The following is a 19763-nucleotide window of genomic DNA, read 5'->3' on the forward strand; positions in this document are numbered from 1 at the left end:
GTCCTGCGTCGGCGCCGCATCAGCGGTCCCGGTTGGGTAGTTTCTCAAACTCTCCCGGGGTCAGACTCCGCTGAAGCCGGGGCGGCAGACGTGGATCAACTTTCCGAAGCGGGACTTGACGGTCCTCGGCGTCCGCGCCCCGCATCAGCGCGGGCTGCAGGCCGCGGGGGACCAGCCCGGGACCAGGGGGCGGACGCGGGCGCGGAGGGGGCCGGCGGGAGGCCCCGCCCCCGGCGCGCGCGCACCACGCACGCCCGCACGCACGGCACGCACGGCACGCACGGCACGCCGACCACGCCGCGGGGGCGCGCGCGCAGGCCCAGCCCTCGTCGCCGCCGCCATTTTAGCTCCTGGTCCCGGCCGCACGGTGTGGGCTGTTGTGGCGGGAGGGGTGGGGGTCCTCCGGAGTGAAGTACCGACGCAGCCGCCAGCTTCCTCTGCTGCGCCTTCCTTCTGCCGCCCGCTCGCGGAGCCCGAAGATGTCCAAGCGGCACCGGCTGGACTTGGGGGAGGATTACCCCTCCGGCAAGAAGCGTGCGGGGACCGATGGGTAAGGCAGGCCGGGGGCGCGAGGCGGCGGCTCGGGCTTTTGTTGGGCGGGCGGGCGGGGGGGAGGGGGTCCCCGCGAGGAGCCCCGCAGGAGCCCGGAGGAGCCCCGGAGGAGCCCCGCAGGCCCCGCAGGCCCGGGCCCTTTGTGTCGCTCCGGGCTCGGCCGGGCAAGGGCGCGGGGAGATGTGTGCGGCGCGGCCGCCGCCCGGGCCGCGGGGGGGGGGGGGGTGGGCTGCGTGGCCACGAGGGCGTCTGCTCCGCGGGCCGGGCCGGGCCGGAGCCGCCTGCAGCGGGGCGGGCGGGAGGCGGCCGCGACCGCGTGGCCCGGGCTCCCGGGGGAGGCCTAGGGCGCGGGGGGTGCTGGGAGGGCGCGGCGGGGGCTCCGGGCCGCGGGGGCCGCCGGGACGGGCGCTCGGACGCGCGGGGTCCCCGGGGGCTGCCGGGGGCTGCCGGGGGCGCCTGCACCGGCCGGAGCGGGCGCGGGAGCGGGAGCGCGGGCGCCTCGGTCCATTCAAACCCCCGGAGGAGGTCCGGGGGCGAACTTCCGCCTCGGCCTACGCTCCCGCCATCTCCCCGGTTTCCTGCCCTTGGGTCACACGGCGGTTCCTGGGGGGCGGGCCCGGGGGTGTAGGAACCACAAGCCCACTTTTTTTCTTTCTTTCTTTCTTTCTTTTTCTTTTTCTTTTTTTTTTTTCCCCGTCTCCGCCAGTATATCCCTCCTTCATTAGTAGCTTTTGGAACACGCACTTTTCAAAAAGGTTGTGTGTATTTTATTTTTCATTTTCTTCAATTGAATTAATCTATTTATTTTTGGTATTTATGGCAAAATGTCGCCCGTGGGGAGGTTGGGCCGAGAGTCGAAATGCCCGGGGGGCGCTTGCGATCGCTTTTTCCCTTTCTCATAGCCCCCCCCGCCCCCGCCCCCCTGCAAGCCGCGGAGGAGTCTGAGCAGTCGGCCGACCCGCGCGCTCCTCCAAGTCCTCTCTTGTGTCTCCCTTGTCTTGTTTTCCGTTCCCGAAGTGGCAGAGATTTTTATTTGGGGGGTTCCGGCCAGAGAGCACGTGTCTGGAGCGTGCAGGCGCGACTCCTGAGGATCTGGCCACCGTGCGTGGAGAGGGTGTCCGTCGGCCCGGCCCGCCTGTGCCTCGTGTTGGGTCTGTTGTTGGCCCGGGGCTCTCGGGCTCGGCCGGTCTCCACTTGGTTGTGGAGCGCCTCGCGGAGTGGGGGCCTGGGTAGGGGGGCGTGTGCCCCCGACACCCTCCCACTGCTGGATGTGGGAAGCGGGACTGTATACGACACTTGAGTCTTGCAAAGTGGTTGCGTCCGCAGTGTTAGACGTTGGCTTTCTTTCTTTTTGGACTGTTTCCTCTCTTTAGGATCTCCCTCCCCCCACCCCAGCAAAACTTTAGCACTTCGGGTTAAAGACTCAGCTGGAAGTTACTTTGAAGAGTGTTACTCACCGGCCCCACTCGAGGGAGGCGAAGTGGGCCTGCAGAGTTGTCCAGGCGGCTGGTACGACCGCACACGGTTTACAGCGGGATTTAGAACCTTGATCTTTCCATCCTCACTCCTCGCCTCTTGCCTTTTTTTTTTTTTTTTCTTTTTTTTTCTCCTTCATTACAACACGGACTGTGGCTGTAGTTAGTCAATGCAGCCTATTTTAATGACATCTGTAATGGGTTGTCAAAGTAGGGAACGCCTGGTTCTTGCTTCCTGTGAGGTAAAAATAAATTGGCATGTCATCTGGCCAAGATGCAGCTCATGTCCCTCATAAGAGTTCAGGTTGGAACAAAAGATGCTGGGATGCCATGAATTCACTTATTCATATTTGTATGTAGGTGCACCGTTAACTGCTTCAGGTTTAGTGGCCTGAAGCATTTAGGCTTTACATGGATATATGCTCCTTTCCTCTTGAGGAACAGAGAGCCTTAGTAAAAAAAAAAAATGTGGACTTTTTAGGCTTACGATGGTGACCTTACTGATTCTCATGGGTATTCTATATCTACCTGTTGGTGAAGGAGTTTGGTATAAAGCCCAAGTTCTGAGCTACTCTGCAGAGAAGTTTCTATACATACTTCTAATCACTTCTCATACAATTAATTTTTTTGCAACGGGTTACAGCTGTGAATAGTGCTGCCTCCTCAATGATTTTAAGTCACTTTTGTTGACTGCCATGCAATCTTGAAGTTGTTTGGTTGGTTGTTGTGTTTTTTTTTTTTTTTTTTTGTTTGTTTGTTTGTTTTTTAGCCCTGATAGTTATTAGCAAGTGGTTTTTAATCTGAGGGAGAAGCTTGACAGTCAGTCTTAAGAACTCCACTCCTAAGCTTGGCTGGCCCATTTCCCCAATACTGAGAAGGAAGGTAATTTGGTGGGAGATTTCTTTTAGATTCAAGTTCCCAAACTGTATATGGTGTTACTTACTCATGCTGTAATTTATTTGGAGGTCAGGTAGAGAAGTTGAAGGTTTCTGTTACACACTAACCTTATTACTTTTTTCATCATCCCACAGAATTTTGCTTTATAAAGTTATACCAAAAAGACAACTGAAGTATGGAACATGAGGACATTTTCCATTTTGATGTTTGTTTCAGAGATTACTTCCTAATAAGAGCTTTTCTCCTTAATTGGTGGGAAAGTGAAACAAATATTAACATATGTAGAGTACATAATGTGCTCCCAAAACTGTTCTGGGGGCAGTGTGTATATAACCACATTTTCACTACCTTCCTGTGATATAGGTGAGGTTAAGTAACTTGCCCCAAGGAATACAAGAAATGTCCATACATAAATAAAAGGCAAAAATGTCCAATGTCTCTGAAATCTTCATCCTCGTCTTTTACCCCTTGATGGACATTGTTTTTAGTCTTTGCATGTCTTATAAAAACATCTTATTTATTTAAATGAGGTGGAGGGAGAAGCAGACTCCTGTTTGGGCTGGGCAGGGAACCCCATGTGGCTGGATCCTGGGACTCTGAGATCATGACCTGAGCCGGAAGCAGACACTTAACTGACTGAGCCACTCGGGTGCCCCAGTCTTTGCATGTATATTCACAAATATAAACTATATATTTTCCAATATAACGTTTCCATACGTTTCTATATACGTTTCCAATATAACGTAAAACAGTGGGATGTTTCATTATGGGTTGTTTTGTGCTTTTTTATTTGCTAAAAAAAAATGTGTCCTAAAGTAGAATAGATATATATTATCCTTTTCATTGGCTTTATAATATTCTAAGTATAAAGGGGGATCATAACTTATCTACCCAGTTTCCTATTCTTTAGTGTTTAGGTGGTTTCCCAATGTCTATTATTTTACAAGTGAAAAGTATGAAGAACATCCTTTTGTACACAAATTTGCACACTTACATCCTTAAGAGAAGTTCTAGGAGTGAGATTGCCAGATAAAAAGCAATGCTTATTTATTTTAAAAGCATTTATTTATTTATTTACTTACTTACGAATGACAGAGAGAGGCAGAGACACGGGCAGAGAGAGAAGCAGGCTCCATGCAGGGACTCCGATGTGGGATTCGATCCTAGGACCACACGGGCAGAGAGAGAAGCAGGCTCCATGCAGGGACCCCGATGTGGGACTCCATCCTTGGACCCCGGGATCACGCCCTGAGCTAAAGGCAGAGGCTCAGCCACTGGGCCATCCAGGCGCCACCCCCAAAACAATGCTTATTTAAAATACTCTGCTTTTGATAACCAGCTTTTACATCTTCATTAGCTGTACTGTAGTGCGTATTCCATGTAGAATTTTAAAATGGTATTTTAAATTAAACCAAAAGATCTTTCCGTCATAAGCAATATTTATCAGGTATTTACTATATTCCAGGCACAACTTTAAGCATATTACGTATATTAACTCATTTAATTCTTGAAATACTGTACAAGATCTATGAATAGCCACATTTTATAGGCAAGGAAAGCAATAACTGGTCATACAGATAGCCAAAGTGCTGAGCTAGGGCTGAGCTGAGACTTGGCTGTGTGATCAATAAAGCACCACTTTTTATTCAGTTTTTAAGCGTTATATGTCAATGAGTAAATCTTAACCGTAAAACTCTCCTGTATAATGAAAGTGCTTGTTTTAAAAAAGAAAACAAGCAGGAGGCCTAGGTGGCTCAGTTGGTTAAGCCTCTCCCTCACCCTTCATTTCGGCTCAGGTGATGTCAAGGTCGTGGGATCCAGCCCCGCATAGGGCTCTGTGCTTTGTCTCTCAAATAAATAAATAATCTTTAAAAAAAAATGCATACACATGGCAGCTTACATGTTAGTTATGAAGCAGTAGGTTTGAGATAGCCCTCTGTAGCTGCTTTTTAATTTTTATCCTCCCTCCCCCATTGAAAGTAGATAGTTTGAGTCATAGGCAACATTTCAAAATGATTGAATTTGCCGCGTGCATCCTTCCTGTTGCTTTCTTATTTTAAGCTCCCAACTGTTTTATTAATACTTTTTTCTTTGCAGATGGCAAATTGAGACTTACACCTTGCTATTGGTTATACAGCTGTGATCTCAGTGCTCCTTTTACTCTTTTTATTTTTACCCCCATTTCTCTGGCAGCAGTTAAATCTTTGTGTCCTTAGAATGTATTTTATACTTTCTATGCTGTAGTTATTTTGGTAATGAAGTTTTTGATGAAGTAGGCCCTTGAAAAACATCTTTGTATAGGTATTACTGTAACAAAGTAAGGTGTTATGATTAACTCTTTTTTTCCCAAGATTTTATTTACTCATGAGAGACCTAGAGAGAGGGAGAAGCAGGCTTCCTGTGGGGAACCTGATCTGGGATTCGATCCCAGGACCCCCGGGGTCAAGACCTGAGCCAAAGGGAGATGCTCAACCACTGAGCACTCCAGGTGCCCCCATTTTGCTCCCAGCATGGACAACCTGCATTCAACCTGTAGAGGTTTTTTATACTGGAACAGAGAAAATTGGCAGTCAGGGCATAATTTGTCCTCCCCCCCCCCCCCCCCCCCCCCCCGTTTGCCTATTATGTGATTCCACAGTGTTAACCCTACCTCTGTCCTCATCCTTAGGGCAACACTGCAAGGCAGGTGTCGTAAATGTGGACACTGAGGCTGAAGATAAGTTACGTCCTAATAGGTGTCCCTGAAGCCACAGCAAATTGTTGAGGCGCGATGACTCTTAGGACTTTTGTGGATCTTGGCCCCCTGGGTGTATCGGTTTCTCAGCTTGGGGGCTACTGTTCAGTACTTGAAAATTTTGGAGGAATAATGAGGGAGAAGGTTAGAGTTGTACCTGCGGACACGCCTCCCTCCCCCCAAGAGGCATCAGCCTGTCATAAAGGTGCAAGGAGACTTGGTAAAGGAGGAACTGAAATCAAGATGATGATGCTTCTGCCTGGGGCCTAGGATATATCTAAAAAAAAAGCAGTCACGGAATCAATTGTGTTGTAATCTGAATGAAGAAAAGCCATACTGACCAAAGCAGGGAACCTGATGATCCCTGGACCCAGGATCACGCCCTGAGCCAAAGGCAGATGCTCAACTGCTGAGCTACCCTGGAGTCCCCCTGTCACGACTTACTTTGTTAATCCCTCTCCGCCTCCCATATTTTAAAAGCCTTGAAAGGTTAGTTAGGTTCATATGTTAGTACCTAGTACTGTAGTATAGAATCTCCTTAAACTTACTATATTTTTGTCTCATCTCTTGATGGTCATGTAATGGTCTTCTGTCCAGCCCCACTCCTAAAGTACTAGACACGTGAATCCTTTGCTTTTAGACCGGATGTTCTTTAAGGGTTCTTTTATGTTCTGTGACCACGTGTATGTTCATGGCTACAATGCTGCTCTCTTTGTGGGCCACATTTCTGTGTACTCTGTTGTAAACTTTCTCGTTCACATTTGGGGCAATATAAATAATGAGTACCTTAGACCAAAGGCAGAATGAGATAAGCAAAGAAAGGATGGTTGACGGCATATTTCAAAGATAGCCCAGGAAGCTATAGTCTGAGAGTTGATTTTGTTTATTAGGTTATCCTTTGGGTTCTTTTTCCCTTTGATTTCCTTTCTCTTTGTATCAGATGGGATGAAAGGTTTCAATCCTAGCTTGTGTGTCCTGTGATTCTGTAGGGGGTGAACACTTGGATGGGAGAGAGGAGGATTACTTTTTATATATGTATCTTATATTTGTATGAAAAGTATGAATATGTGGATATATGAAAGTATATATATGAAATGTGTATGTATGTGTATATATGGAATAACTTTAAATTCCTGTGGAATACAGTTATATTTTAGCGAGGACAAAAGAAAATAAGATTGATCTGCTTAACATTTCTGTATTTGGGGAGCCATCCTAACTCCTGCTGTCTCTAGAATTTTAGCTGTATTCTGTCAAGGGGTTTCTGTTGTCCTGCTGATGTGCTTTTATAGGGAATGAATGGTTTTTCCTACTCAGCTACTGATAATTGGTGCATGGGAAGTTTGTATGCCTTTTGTGTCTTATGGATAAGGAATATTGAGGTGTTCAGTGGCTTGTCTCATAGCTCTATATTGCCTCAACTATTTCAAGTCTGGGTCCAAATACCTTGTAGAAGTTTGCTATAGGAATTGGTCTGAAGCTTATTTAAAAATTATTATTGTATTAGGAATCATGCCTGCTAACTGGAAGTAGATACTAGAACTGAGTACTTAAAGTTGACCTAGGCTTAGTATAGTGACCGTCTGCATAATTTTAGCATTTTAAGACAACTTACTATTGTTCAGTGGAGCTTGTTTTTTTAGTGGTTATATTTCACTTGATAGATGTCCAAAGTATACATAGGTTTACAGAGTTTTGCAGTTACTATTAAGGATATCATGCAAGAGGAAACAATGAAAACAAAAGGAAGTGTTTTAATTTTAGTTTTTTTTTAATAGGACAAATACATGCTTATAAAACAAAATTGGGAAACTGATTTAAGGCATAACTTGAAAATGAACTCACCTACAATCCTTTAACTCATGTTTGTATTACTGTTATGTGAAGTAGAATGGTCCTTGTGTCCAGAAGCAGTTTTGAATTTTGAACATACTTTCAGTGCAAAAAATAACTTTTCATGTAACTTGAGGGAGAATCTGGGGAAAATTGTGATGCCCATATCCCCCTCTTGCTTTATTTTCTCCTCCTTTTCCCCCACCTTACTCTCAGTCTTTAATTTCTACTGTCTAAATAAGTAGGAAGGGGTTTTACTTTACTCAGTCAAGTCCGAGTCTTGTGTAACAACAGCTGGTGGCTAAAGGTGTAGAAAGAGATGGTCCCTTAAGAGAATTTGAGGTCTCATCAAGGAAAGAAAAAGATTTATGGGTGAGGCATGGAGAATTCTTGATTATAAGGTCTTTTTCATTATGTCTGATACTTACATAATTCATTGGTTTATTCATTTGGTGGTTAGACATTCTTGTTCTTTGTGACTATAACACTGCCAAGAACATTTTGCGTAAAATTCAGAATCTGAATTCTAAATTTTTATTTTTAGGAAGGATCGAGATCGTGACCGGGATCGTGAAGATCGGTCTAAAGATCGAGACCGAGAACGTGATAGAGGAGATAGAGAGCGGGAAAGGGAGAAAGAAAAGGAGAAGGAATTGCGAGCTTCGACTAATGCTATGCTTATCAGTGCTGGATTACCACCTTTAAAAGCTTCCCATTCAGCTCACTCAACTCATTCTGCACATTCAACACATTCGACACATTCTGCTCATTCAACACACACAGGACATGCAGGACACACATCACTTCCACAGTGCATTAATCCATTTACCAACTTACCCCATACTCCTCGATACTATGATATTCTAAAGAAACGGCTTCAGCTCCCTGTTTGGGAATACAAGGATAGGTTTACAGATATTCTGGTTAGGCATCAGTCCTTTGTACTGGTTGGTGAGACTGGGTCTGGTAAAACAACACAGGTGAGTTATTATTGTGTACCACAGTACATACCGTATTAATGTTTACATTTACTAAATGTTGCTTATTTGATTGGAAGTCCTTCTGCCTTGTCTGTCTCCTAGAACATCCTGAAGACTAGCTACTTTGATGTTTGTAGTGCACAGAGTGGGAATCCTGTAGGGAGTGCCTATTTTCCTGAGTCTAGGGGAATATAGCAGTGCTGTTTTGTTAATGTTAAATATGGCAGAATGATGCATTCTGATCACTTTGACTCTGGGGTGGTACAAATTTGGAGGTACAAGTATTCTATTGCTCTGAGTAGAAATTTGGAACCACTGGGATAGTTTTGTTTTTGTTCTTGTTTGTTTTGAACCATGTGAAAATTATCCTTTTTTTTTAAAAGATGGAAGAGCTGAGTAAAGTCTCTTTATTCATGACCTCCACATCCATCTAGTTACACTTGGCCTAGAAGTAAACACTATCTTGTTAGTAATATATCTAGGATATTTTCCAAAAATGGATGAGCCATTGTTTACTGGTCCCATGTTATCGATCTCTAGGCTGCTTCTGATGGTTGTTTTTCATGAGCAAGTAGATCCATTAGACTATACTGTGGAATTAGAATATTTACGAATCTGATATGTGAAAAGTAGTATCAGCATAATTTTTAATTTGCATTTCCTGCTATGAGTGAGGTGTTAACCATATTTCCCATATGTTTGAGCCTGACCAGTCACAAATTTCTAAGAGATTGCAAAAGTAGCAGTCCTTGGCCATTGTAGAAAATTTGGAAAATCTGGAAAGTGTCGAAATGAATTTAATAACTTGTCTTACCATGTAGAAATTATGACTGTACTGTGTTTCTTCCTGGCTTATTTTCCATGTTTATGTACCTGTGACCCAAGTTTATAATGGAATGTACTGCATACGCAAGTTACCATTTAAGTTTCATATGCCACAAACCTAGATTGGAGTATATCATGGAGACATTTTGAAGGCTACAGTGGCAACCAGAATAAGAAGTTTTGAAAGACTGAGCCTTACTGAATACGATTTTTCTTCATAACTGAACGAAAATCTAGTATTGATGTTAGGAACTGAAACTGATAGGTTTATTTTTATCACCTTATGGAAGTTTAATGTGTGAAAAGATACGACTTTAAACTTATTTTAAAGAATTATTTAGTATTTAAAAGAATTATTTCAACTAGTTTATCTACATAGTATTTAATTAGCTATTGGATAAAGCTAGGCACTGTGTCCCTTGTATGTATTATTTGTGTCAACAACCTTACAAGGAAGTTGTTAATCACCATTTCACAGATGAACAAAATGAGCCTTAGATTCATAAGAGTCTTAGAGGTTTTAGTGGGTTGTCCGTGGTTATGCATAGTAGATTTAGGTGGGCTCAGTATTAAGAACTTTGTCCCATTGGCTATTGTTTATAGCCAATGCTATATTTATTTCATTCTGCTATTCTGTGGTCTTATGTGGTTAACCTTATTTCAGAGATGAGTTTCTTTAGTAGCAGTTAATGCAGATGGTCAAGTCAATTCAAAATGAGAGGTTTGTAATTATTTGGATGAATATTTGTGGTATTTTTTGTTTGTTTTTGTGTACCTAGGATTGCAGAGCAGTTGGGTTCAAAGGGAAGCTGAACAGCTTTATTTTATTTATTTATTAAAGATTTTATTTGTTTACTCATGAGAGAGGCAAAAACACAGGCAGAGGGAGAAGCAGGCTCCATGCAGGGAGCCCGATGTGGGACTTGATCCCACATTGCAATATGGTATGTTCATGCTATATCCATATATAAGAAACTAAAGCCAGTTGAGTGTGAACGGGGGCACAGGTTTGGTGAAGAGAAAGCTCTGTATGCTCTGTATATGGACGACAGACTTTGTAGGAGATCATAGCAAAATTTGACTCTGTATAAGGTAATAGAATAAACAGTAGATTGTGGAGTTACTAATCTTAGGGGACGTGGGAGGGATTAATAAGTATTTGGAGGAAGGTGCAAAATGGTTTTGAACTTCTTGAATTTGGGATACTCAAGTGGAAAGGACCGTTAGGTTAGGGATGGGAACGTAGTTAGGATTGTCAAATGTATTATAGGTAATATTAGAAATCAGGAGAATAAATAAGACCAATCAGGATAATGTGTAAAGTAAGACTAGAGGGCTGAGGATCAGTTTTTAGGAAGGTAGCTTCAAATGGAGGAAGAGAAGAAGCTGAAAGGAAGGAATCATCCCTGGTTTGAACAGGCCAGTACACTGCGTATTTCAGTTCCCACTTCCCTTCTTCAGTCTATTCTTAGAAATATGAATAGATGCATTGACTGTGCCATTTTCCAAATATTGTCTGGGAACCCTTGAAGGCTCCTGCAACTCTTTCAGAGGTCCTGGGAATTTTTTGTATACTTCAACAGAACAAAAATAGTGCAACACATTTAAATTGAGACCAGTAAGAGAATCCAAGTGTCTTCTATTAAGCCAGACATTAGAGACCTGCAAAAATGCAAAACAGTGTAGTCTTCTTGCTAATTTTTTGTTTTCTTTTTTCTTACTTGGAAGATGTAATTTTCATAGAAAATGTGTTAGCATAGAATGGGTTTCTTTTGTTAGAAATTAATATTGTAACAGCTTTTGAGTTTAATTTCCTCATACAGTAAGTCTATTAGTTGTTTGGCATCCTTGGTTATTTTAGGAGTATAAAAGTCCTGAGATCAAAAGTTCAAAAACTGCTGAATTAGCTAAAACTGTTTATATCTTACTTTTAAAATGGGAGTAAGTTATCCGTTTCACTGGAGTGAATTTAAAAAACTTTGCAAATTCTTGCCTTGAGAATTCCAAAATTTGAGCATTTTTGCCTTGAGAATTCCAAGCTCATTCCAACGAGCTTTAAATAGCTTTAACTGAATGGTAAATGTTTCTTTGAATTTCATTTTATTTGGTCTTAAAAAGTACATTTTGCCTTTGTAAGAAGCTTGCTGAGATTAGATATGAAACTTCGCTGGAAAATCTTTTAAACTTTGGTTTGTGGGTTTACAAGCCTAGAGAGATCCTTCACTTTTAGGGTAGTATTTATTTCTGTTCATTTTAAGTCCTTTTAAAGATAGGCATTGTTACATTCTTAGAGAAGCGACATAGTCATCCCTCCCCTTTCAGATATTTGTAAGTGAAAACACTTATCCCCAGTTTGCACAAGTAACCTAACTAAAATGTAGTAATGGTACAGCAACCAGTATTCTTCAGGTGCATTTGTACAAATCCTGTAACACCCCTTCCCCCCCCCACACACACACACACATTTTCTGTAGTATTTGACAGGCTTTTGAATGCTTTGTTGGAGACCTATCATGACTTTATAGCAGTGGACTCCCATTTAATGTAGTGATCACTTAAGATTTTTCCCATGGTTCTTACCCAGGTAAGTGAGTGAAGAGCCATGAAATTAGAGGTTCTATTGATGGAACAAGGAGAAAATGTGCCATTGTCCTGGCAGCCAACCAACTTGTGCTTGTTGGTATTTTTCTCTAGGTGCTGTTGAATTTGAGATTGACAGTTATTGAAATTGACTTTTAAGATGGCACCTAAGGTGGTGTTCTGTTGTACATACCTCTCTTGAAGGCAGAAGAATAGGAGCTTACCAACTTAATTTGTATTGACGTAAAAGATACAGGTTTATAACCACAAGGGTTTGTGATTTCTATTTTCACCTGCATTTTGTAATTCAAATTGCATAAGAATTTATTATTTCTGAGAATATTTTTGGAGACTCAACATTTGTTATAAAGTAGAATTTTTCGTAAGTTGAGTTTTTTTCCAGTGTATAGAGAAATGCTTAATGATAGAATAGTTGACACTGTAGAGCATATTCAGCATAGCCTCAGTGGACCTAACCTGCTCAGAAGTACAGTTACGTTGGATTAGTGTTATATATGGCCCCTCCTTGGCTTGGAGAGCTCATGCTATAAGTTTGGGTCTTAAATAGTAATTTGTGGTGTGCCTAATTGAATTTTGTTTTATATTATTAGAATGCAATGAAATACTACATGTAAAATATACCTGATATGCTGGCAGAGTGGAATTAATTTAAATGTGAAATTATTTGATAGATTCCACAGTGGTGTGTGGAGTACATGCGATCATTACCAGGACCCAAGAGAGGAGTTGCCTGTACCCAACCCAGGAGAGTGGCTGCAATGAGTGTGGCTCAGAGAGTTGCTGATGAAATGGATGTGATGTTGGGCCAGGAAGTTGGTTACTCCATTCGATTTGAAGACTGCAGTAGTGCAAAAACCATTCTTAAGTAAGTACTATCTTTAAATATGCATATTTTGTTTCTCTACTGGTTTTCTGCCACTAGATAGAGGGCTTAGATAGTGGAGTCTCAAGTCATCCAAATTTAAAATAGCCCAAGAGTAGACCTTCTTAGATTTAGCAGGTGACTTTTTAATATGAATTCTCTTTCTTGCTGGTAATGTATATAGCTGTTCAGTAGACAGCTTCAAAGGTCAGATTTTAGTTATTTGGTGCTGTATCTTAGGTGAAATGTATCATTTAAATGTGATAGAAAAGTGATAGATCTTAGTAAATGAGTTTCTTTTAGAAAGAATGTTGTGTGGGATGGAATAGAAATTATTTGGGGGATAGGGCTTTTAATGTTAATTATACAGTTATTATCATACAGATGTTATGAGCTAAAAGGAGGAATCTTTTGTTGTGTAATAGAGTCTTAGAGTCTCCTCAAAGTCCTTTTCCTTTATAGCTGTGGTGCACGATTGACTATCATGTTGAGCTTTTTTGTAATATTTTCTTTAACTGTCCTAATTTTTTTTCATCTTACACTTATATTCTGCTTAAGTTGTGGAAATGTTGTGTTGCTGGATGGTAATTCTTTTGAAAAATTTACCCTTTTGTTGCTTCTGTTTATTCTGTATATATGTGACATTTAAGTCATTTTTTAAAAAATGATTTCTTTGTCACAATGTAATCTCCCTGAGGTTTTTTAAAAGACAATTCTGGAAAAAAAAAGTTACATGGGTAGTGAAATGAGTCACTGGTGGCAAAAATATATGTAATCTTATAGGGAAAAATATATACTGTAGAAATTTTCTTTTTTTTATTGTAGAAATTTTCAAATGTATACAGAAATACAATAGTATGATGAACTTCCATGTGTTTATCATGCATCTTCGACCATTGCCCAGCTTGTTTCATCCATATCCCAACCTTTTCCCTGCCCCATATAATTTGAAGCAAATCAGACGTTTTATACTTTGATCTGTAAATATTTCAGAATACAGAGGTCAGAGATAGAGTTTCTTATACAGTTACGATATTCACAGGTTTAAAAATCTCCTTATTCCAAGCATCCAGTCATTCAAGTTTCATGTCAGCTTTTTTCTAGTTTCTTTGATAAGCATTATTAGAACTTCAGGTTAAAGAGTTAAATATTGTTTTTAATAGTAGCTGGACAATTTACTTAAATCAGCTTGTCTTTATGATTTTAGGGTATGTTTTTGGTTTATATCTTAAGTTTCATTGAGAGCATCTTTTTAGTTTAGTGATTATCACATTGTTCACTTTTAATTATATAATTTTTGAAAGAATTACATAAATCATAACTTAAGGTTTTATACTAATTTAAAATGTAGATAATGTCAAGGACTTGAGGACAATAAAGGGCAGGCTTTACTCATCTTTAGGAGAAATGATACAATTATTCACTGTTGAATTTTTTTGGCAAACCACCGTTGAACAGGGAAAACGAATTTGGAAATTGGGGAGAGGCAAGTTATATGCAATATTGGGTCTGTGTGTGTGTGGTAGGAAGTGGAAGGTTTTCAAAAGGTATACTTGTGAAAGATTTTGGTTCGGTTAATAGGGAATGACAAATAACATAAAAATAGATTTGATAGATCAAAATGAACGTATTTTTGGCATTGTGATGTTTTCTTACGGAATGATTCCCAGAGGCTATAACTAAACTTTAAACAAAAATCTCTGCTTAATTCTGGACAGGGCAAGCTTACTGGGATATCTTGGAGAATCTGAAGAGATAGAAGCTAACGTAATACTGTCTTTATGTGATACTAAATCCAATATAAGAGTATGGAGCAAGTGATAGTTTTGATAATAGGAATGCTTCACTAAATGGGAGTATAAATCCCTAGATATATTTTGTATAGTTATCTATCAACTCATTTTTTTGAGAACCCCAGATGTTAAAACAGCCAAGATTTAAGGATCAGTTACATTAATCAGTTGGGTAGGAAGAGTGAATACCTACGACACCTATCAGTCTCCTCCTGGAGCTCTTCTCATAACACTATTGACCTTTGAGCCATGGAGAGGGTAGGAGCACCTCCTGCCACCACCCCCCACAAATCTGTGTTTAACTTCTGACTTTGCCACAAATTACCTACTAATAGCCTACTGTTGACCTCACTATTAACAGTTAGCACATTATGTAGGTATGTATGTATTATCTACCATATTCTCAAAATAAGGTGAGGGAAAAATCATGAGAGAAAATACATGTACAGTCCTGTATTGTATTGAAACAAATCTGTGTATAAGTGGACTTGTGCAGTTCAAACCTGTGTTGTTCAGGGGCAGTCTTGGATGTAAAAAGCCTATGTATCCATTATTTAGTCAGGTAAAAAGCTGCTAATTTTCACCATAGAAGGATGGTGAAGAGGACTAACTTCCGAAGATTCTGTCTGAGGGACTCAGAATTCAACCACATTTTTCCTGATTTCATTATTGACAGTAAACACACTTTTTTACTAATTAAATTTGTTTCAGAGTACTTTAAATTAATGTATCTTTAAATCTCTGTGTACACTGAGGATCTAAGGTATCGGGACACCTGGGTGGCTCAGCAGTTGAGCATCTGACTTTGGCTCAGGGCGTGATCCTGGGGTCCTGGAATCCAGTCCCGCATCGGGCTTCCTGCATGGAGCCTGCTTCTCCCTCTGCCTGTGTCTCTGCCTCTCTCTCTCTCTCTCTCTGTGTCTCTCATGATTAATAAATAAAATCTTTAAAAAAGGGGGGGCGGGATCTAAAGATACCTTTTCTGGTGTATGGGACATATATCCATAAATTCTAGATCCTTGATCTAATATTGTGCTGTTTTCAGAGAATTGGTTCTAGTGTAAATTAGTGTACTCTCTCTATTAGACTAGTCTTAAAAACCTGTCCAGTCTCAAACAAGTTAGTTTTCTTTTCTCTATGTTTTCTCCTTCTATGTCTCAGCCTCCTTCTGTGTCTCTCATTTATTCAGATGTCCCAGGCAAGTTAGTTTTCAAACGGCTACCACTGTAAATGGTTTTTATGTATCACTTGTTATGATTTTTGCCTGCTTCTATTGCTTTTCTGAAGTATTCCTTTTGCAAAATACTTATGTTCCTTTTGCTATTTTGGCTTGGAAATTTTGGGAGAAAAAAAGTGAGCTAGTTAAAGAAGAGCACACTAGTCAGTGGAAGATGTTGCCAAATTTGAGACTATAGTCAGTGAAAATATAATTCACTTTAAGGAAGATGAGGTAATAAACTGTTTCAGTGGATTTTAAGAAGCACTTTGAAGTTACGACAAATTTTGAGAAATCTCCATTTATTTTGAGGGAGCTGATAATTGTTTTTTAGGTAATAAAATAGTTTAATAGTCTTGAGCTTTCAGGCAGACATAACATTTGAAGTTGGTAGTTTTGTAGCTAATTTAGTTATTTCCTTTTTGTCCCTCCCCAGCTACAAAATTCTGAGATATTTTGATGTTGAGGGAACCCAGTAATTTACATAAAATGATAAGTTAGTTGTTCATTTAATTATCTTTTGTGTGTTGGACAGTGCTAGATACAGTACTAAAAAGTAATCTGGTTCTTGTCCCCATAAAGTAAATAAAGTAAATACAATTTCAAATTGTGATTAGGCTTCAGAAAGAGAATACTGGGGTTTGTGTGAAAGCATGATTTGAAAATTCAATTTAGATTGGAAAAGAGCGGATGGAATAAAGGCCTGAATTGAAAGTGATAGTTCAACAGGGTAGGGATTGGGGTACAGGGAGCAAAGCTTTCTTGGCAGATGGAACAGCATTTTTAAGAATTTTGGGGGGGGGCACCTGGGTGGCTCAGTGGTTGAGCATCTGCCTTTGGCTCAGGGTGTCATCCTGGAATCCTGGGATCAAGTCCTGTATCAATCAGGCTCACCCCCGCAGGGAGCCTGCTTCTCCCTCTGCCTGTGTCTCTGCCACTCTCTGTGTCTCTCATGAATAAGTAAATAAAATCTTAAAAAATAAAAATAAAAAACTTTCTTTCTGAAGGGAAAAAAGAGTATTTTTTACTTTAAGGGACACTGCAGTCTGTGTATTTTTTAAAGTATTCAGATGATTTGTGTTAAGTCAGCATTTCCATGCCAGATCACTTGAGATGTTACAGGACTGGCTTATGGACTGTATGGATAACTAAAGATTGATTTCTTTTTTTGCATAAACTCTTTGGGAAACAGAGTTTGTGTCTCTATCTTTATACTTGCCTTGTGGATGGAATTTCAGGGAAAAAAACCCTGAGATGGAAAAGGCAACAGAGGAGAGTGAAATTTGTCACTACACTGTAGACTGCGGGTGAATCTTTGACATAATCGTGAAAAATGGGTAACTTTTTCATGAAAAGACATTTTCCCCTGATTTCTTGGTGGAGAGTGTGTAATGATAGGGTGACTTGGTGTATATAATTTATAATTTGCCTTCTCTTCTGAATCTTTTGCTTTTGGTATCAGATTCATTTCAATTTTGGCATCTGTCACAGGCCAAGGAATTGATCTGGGGTAATGTTTATGAAGCAGAAAGTGTTGTAACTCTTTCAAGGACATGTGTTTTGTAAGACCTGTACTATCCTGAGTTGTTTGTATATATAGCTTCAGGACAAGCTGCTGGAAAAATCAGGAAAAGTTACGGACAGGACGTAGTTTAAATCTATAATTGAGTGATAAGAATGAACAGAACTTAGGGTCTCACGGTGTGATAAACCCCTTGTTTACAAGGAGAAAAGGGAGAGGGAGAAAAAGGAAGGGAGAAAAGTTTTGAAAAACCAGCCAAAGAAGTACTATTCTATGCAATATGTGTCAGAAACTATGCATTTTTTAATCTCAAAAAGGCAATCTAGACAAGAAGATGAAAGAAAATCTAAAAATATTTAATAAGTAAGGAGATTCCAGTAGAAACACAGCTACAATAAGGAGCTGGCTGGTATAGTACCTTTGAGGTTGACACTGAGAAGAAGGATTTACCTGGCATTGCTGTAGCAGATTCTTTGGGCCCCTGGAAATAAGAGTTAGAAGCACTAACTGCATAAAAAGACTACTTAAAGATTCCACAGTGGGTTTCCTATAAGGCAACCTCCTTAAAAGGGTGAGTTGAAAAGAGAATCAAAAGGAAATACACCCCAAACCACAGACTAAGATTACATGGCCGGAGTTGTGTCCCAGCTTTGTCACTTATTAGCTGTGATCTTGGCAATGTTAATTAACCTCCCTGTGATTATTGCTTTTTCAGAAGATAGAGGTGATAATAACTACCTCATATGGTTGTTCTGAGATAAAATAACGTAATTCGTGTACAGCCCTTAGAGTAATTCCTGTCGCCCAGCAAGTGCTAAGTCAACAGTTCTACTTTTGTTGCTGCTGATAGTGGTGGTAGATTTTCAGTTTGGGAAATTATTGAATCTTTTAACCAGTTAACCCAGTTAATTAAAAAGAGACAATAAAAACAACTTAATAAAGTTCCTTTTAGTGCAGCAATTGAATTATAATTTGGGTTTTAACTGAAATTAAAACTTGATGTTACTTGTCTCTGAAATGAATGAATAAATGCAAATATTCTTTTAGAGCTAGAGGTAAGCCCTGGAAATAGGCCTGGTACTTAAAGACCATTAATTATATAAACATTGATTATATACTAATTTATTGAACACCTGTTACATGGTAGATTTTATTCTAATTCAAGTGTAGCATTGGGATTAGATAAAGGTAGTTTTACAAAATCTTTAGTCAAGGAGCAGTAATAAAGAATAAATGTGGTTGTTTACCACTTGCATGTTTTCTGTCATACTGAAAACTCATCATCACCACCTTAGAATTAGAATTCTTTGGCTTTTGTTAATTCATGAAAACGAACTTGATTTCTTTCCTAAAGGTATGCATATATTATTACATTTGACCTTTGTGTTTATGCTTAAGTACTTGGGAAGGGTTTAGTTATAGAAGGCTCTTTGTTTACAGTGCTAACATCTTACGAAATATTAAATAGAACCTATACATTCATAATAGCTTTCTGTAAATTCTGTTGTGAGGATGATAGGCATTTCCTTAAAAACGTGAGGAATGGGCAGTGTATTTTGAAAAGAATTTAGTTGCCTTCTGTTGTTAATTTCTTAGGCATTTCTTTTTGTTGATTTACATAGCTAACTGAAACATACCACATGTGTTTTAGCTGTTTGCCCAAATAAAGCTGTATGCTTTGAATGCTGATCTCAGAACTGTGAGGCTATTTATATAGAAGTGAGGTTTGAGGTTTTGTTTGCTTTCTTTTTGTCTGTTTTTTGGTAGTAGAAATGCATTGAAACATTGTAGATTCCAAATTCAAAATACTGTGTGGTGCCTTTCCATGTGACTGTTCACGTCTAGTAGTTCTCATTGTAAGAAATGCTATATATAGGTTGTGATTGTAGTAAGTTTAGTGTTTGAATGTATCAAGTTGAACTTGACCCTATATAAATGTATGTTTATCCTTTTACAAATGAAAAAAAACATTATGTACATAAAGGAACTGTGTTATCTCTGGTTCTTCTCTTGGGACTTCTTGGTTGGGGACTTAGGCTGTGAAGCAATGAAGAAGATAGTTTGACTCAGTCACACGAATTATGTAGATGATTTCACAGAGGAGAAGGTATTTCATCTGAGCTGAGAAGGGTAGAGAGACTTAGATAGGCCGATTAACTAGATGAGCTAGGTTTTAAGTAGAGTAGAAGTTCCCATGCTACCTTGGTTCAAAGTTTCATGCTTAATGTCTCAGTCTTCACAGTACCCTGTCCTGAAGAAATAACTCAGAATTCCGTTTATTAGTTTAGTCCTAAAAACATAGTTAAGTATTTATGTTCTAACAACTTAGTAGCCTTTAAACAAATACCACACATATATTGGAGGAAAAATCTTTTTATTTCATTATTAATCACCATTATCTACTAGTGTGGTATCTTTGCCAGTTGAACACTGCAGTTTCTTAAACTTTAGAGTCGATGGACACTGCCACCTT

At 40.1% G+C, this 19763-nt stretch overlaps 1 protein-coding gene across 1 annotated transcript in view; it reads left to right on the plus strand.

Moving 5' to 3' along the window:
• The first annotated feature begins 321 nt into the window (after positions 1–321).
• DHX15 (DEAH-box helicase 15) overlaps positions 322–19763 on the plus strand; it is a 59609-nt gene continuing 40167 nt past the window's right edge. Inside the window, exons 1-3 of the mRNA XM_072808969.1 lie at positions 322–550; positions 8036–8471; positions 12569–12762. Coding sequence (XP_072665070.1) covers positions 480–550; positions 8036–8471; positions 12569–12762 — 701 coding nt within the window. The 5' untranslated portion in view covers positions 322–479. The remainder of the gene's footprint in view (positions 551–8035; positions 8472–12568; positions 12763–19763) is intronic.

The sequence above is a fragment of the Canis lupus genome, chromosome 2 (assembly GCF_048164855.1).
Source record: "Canis lupus baileyi chromosome 2, mCanLup2.hap1, whole genome shotgun sequence".
NCBI classification, from domain to species: domain Eukaryota; kingdom Metazoa; phylum Chordata; class Mammalia; order Carnivora; family Canidae; genus Canis; species Canis lupus.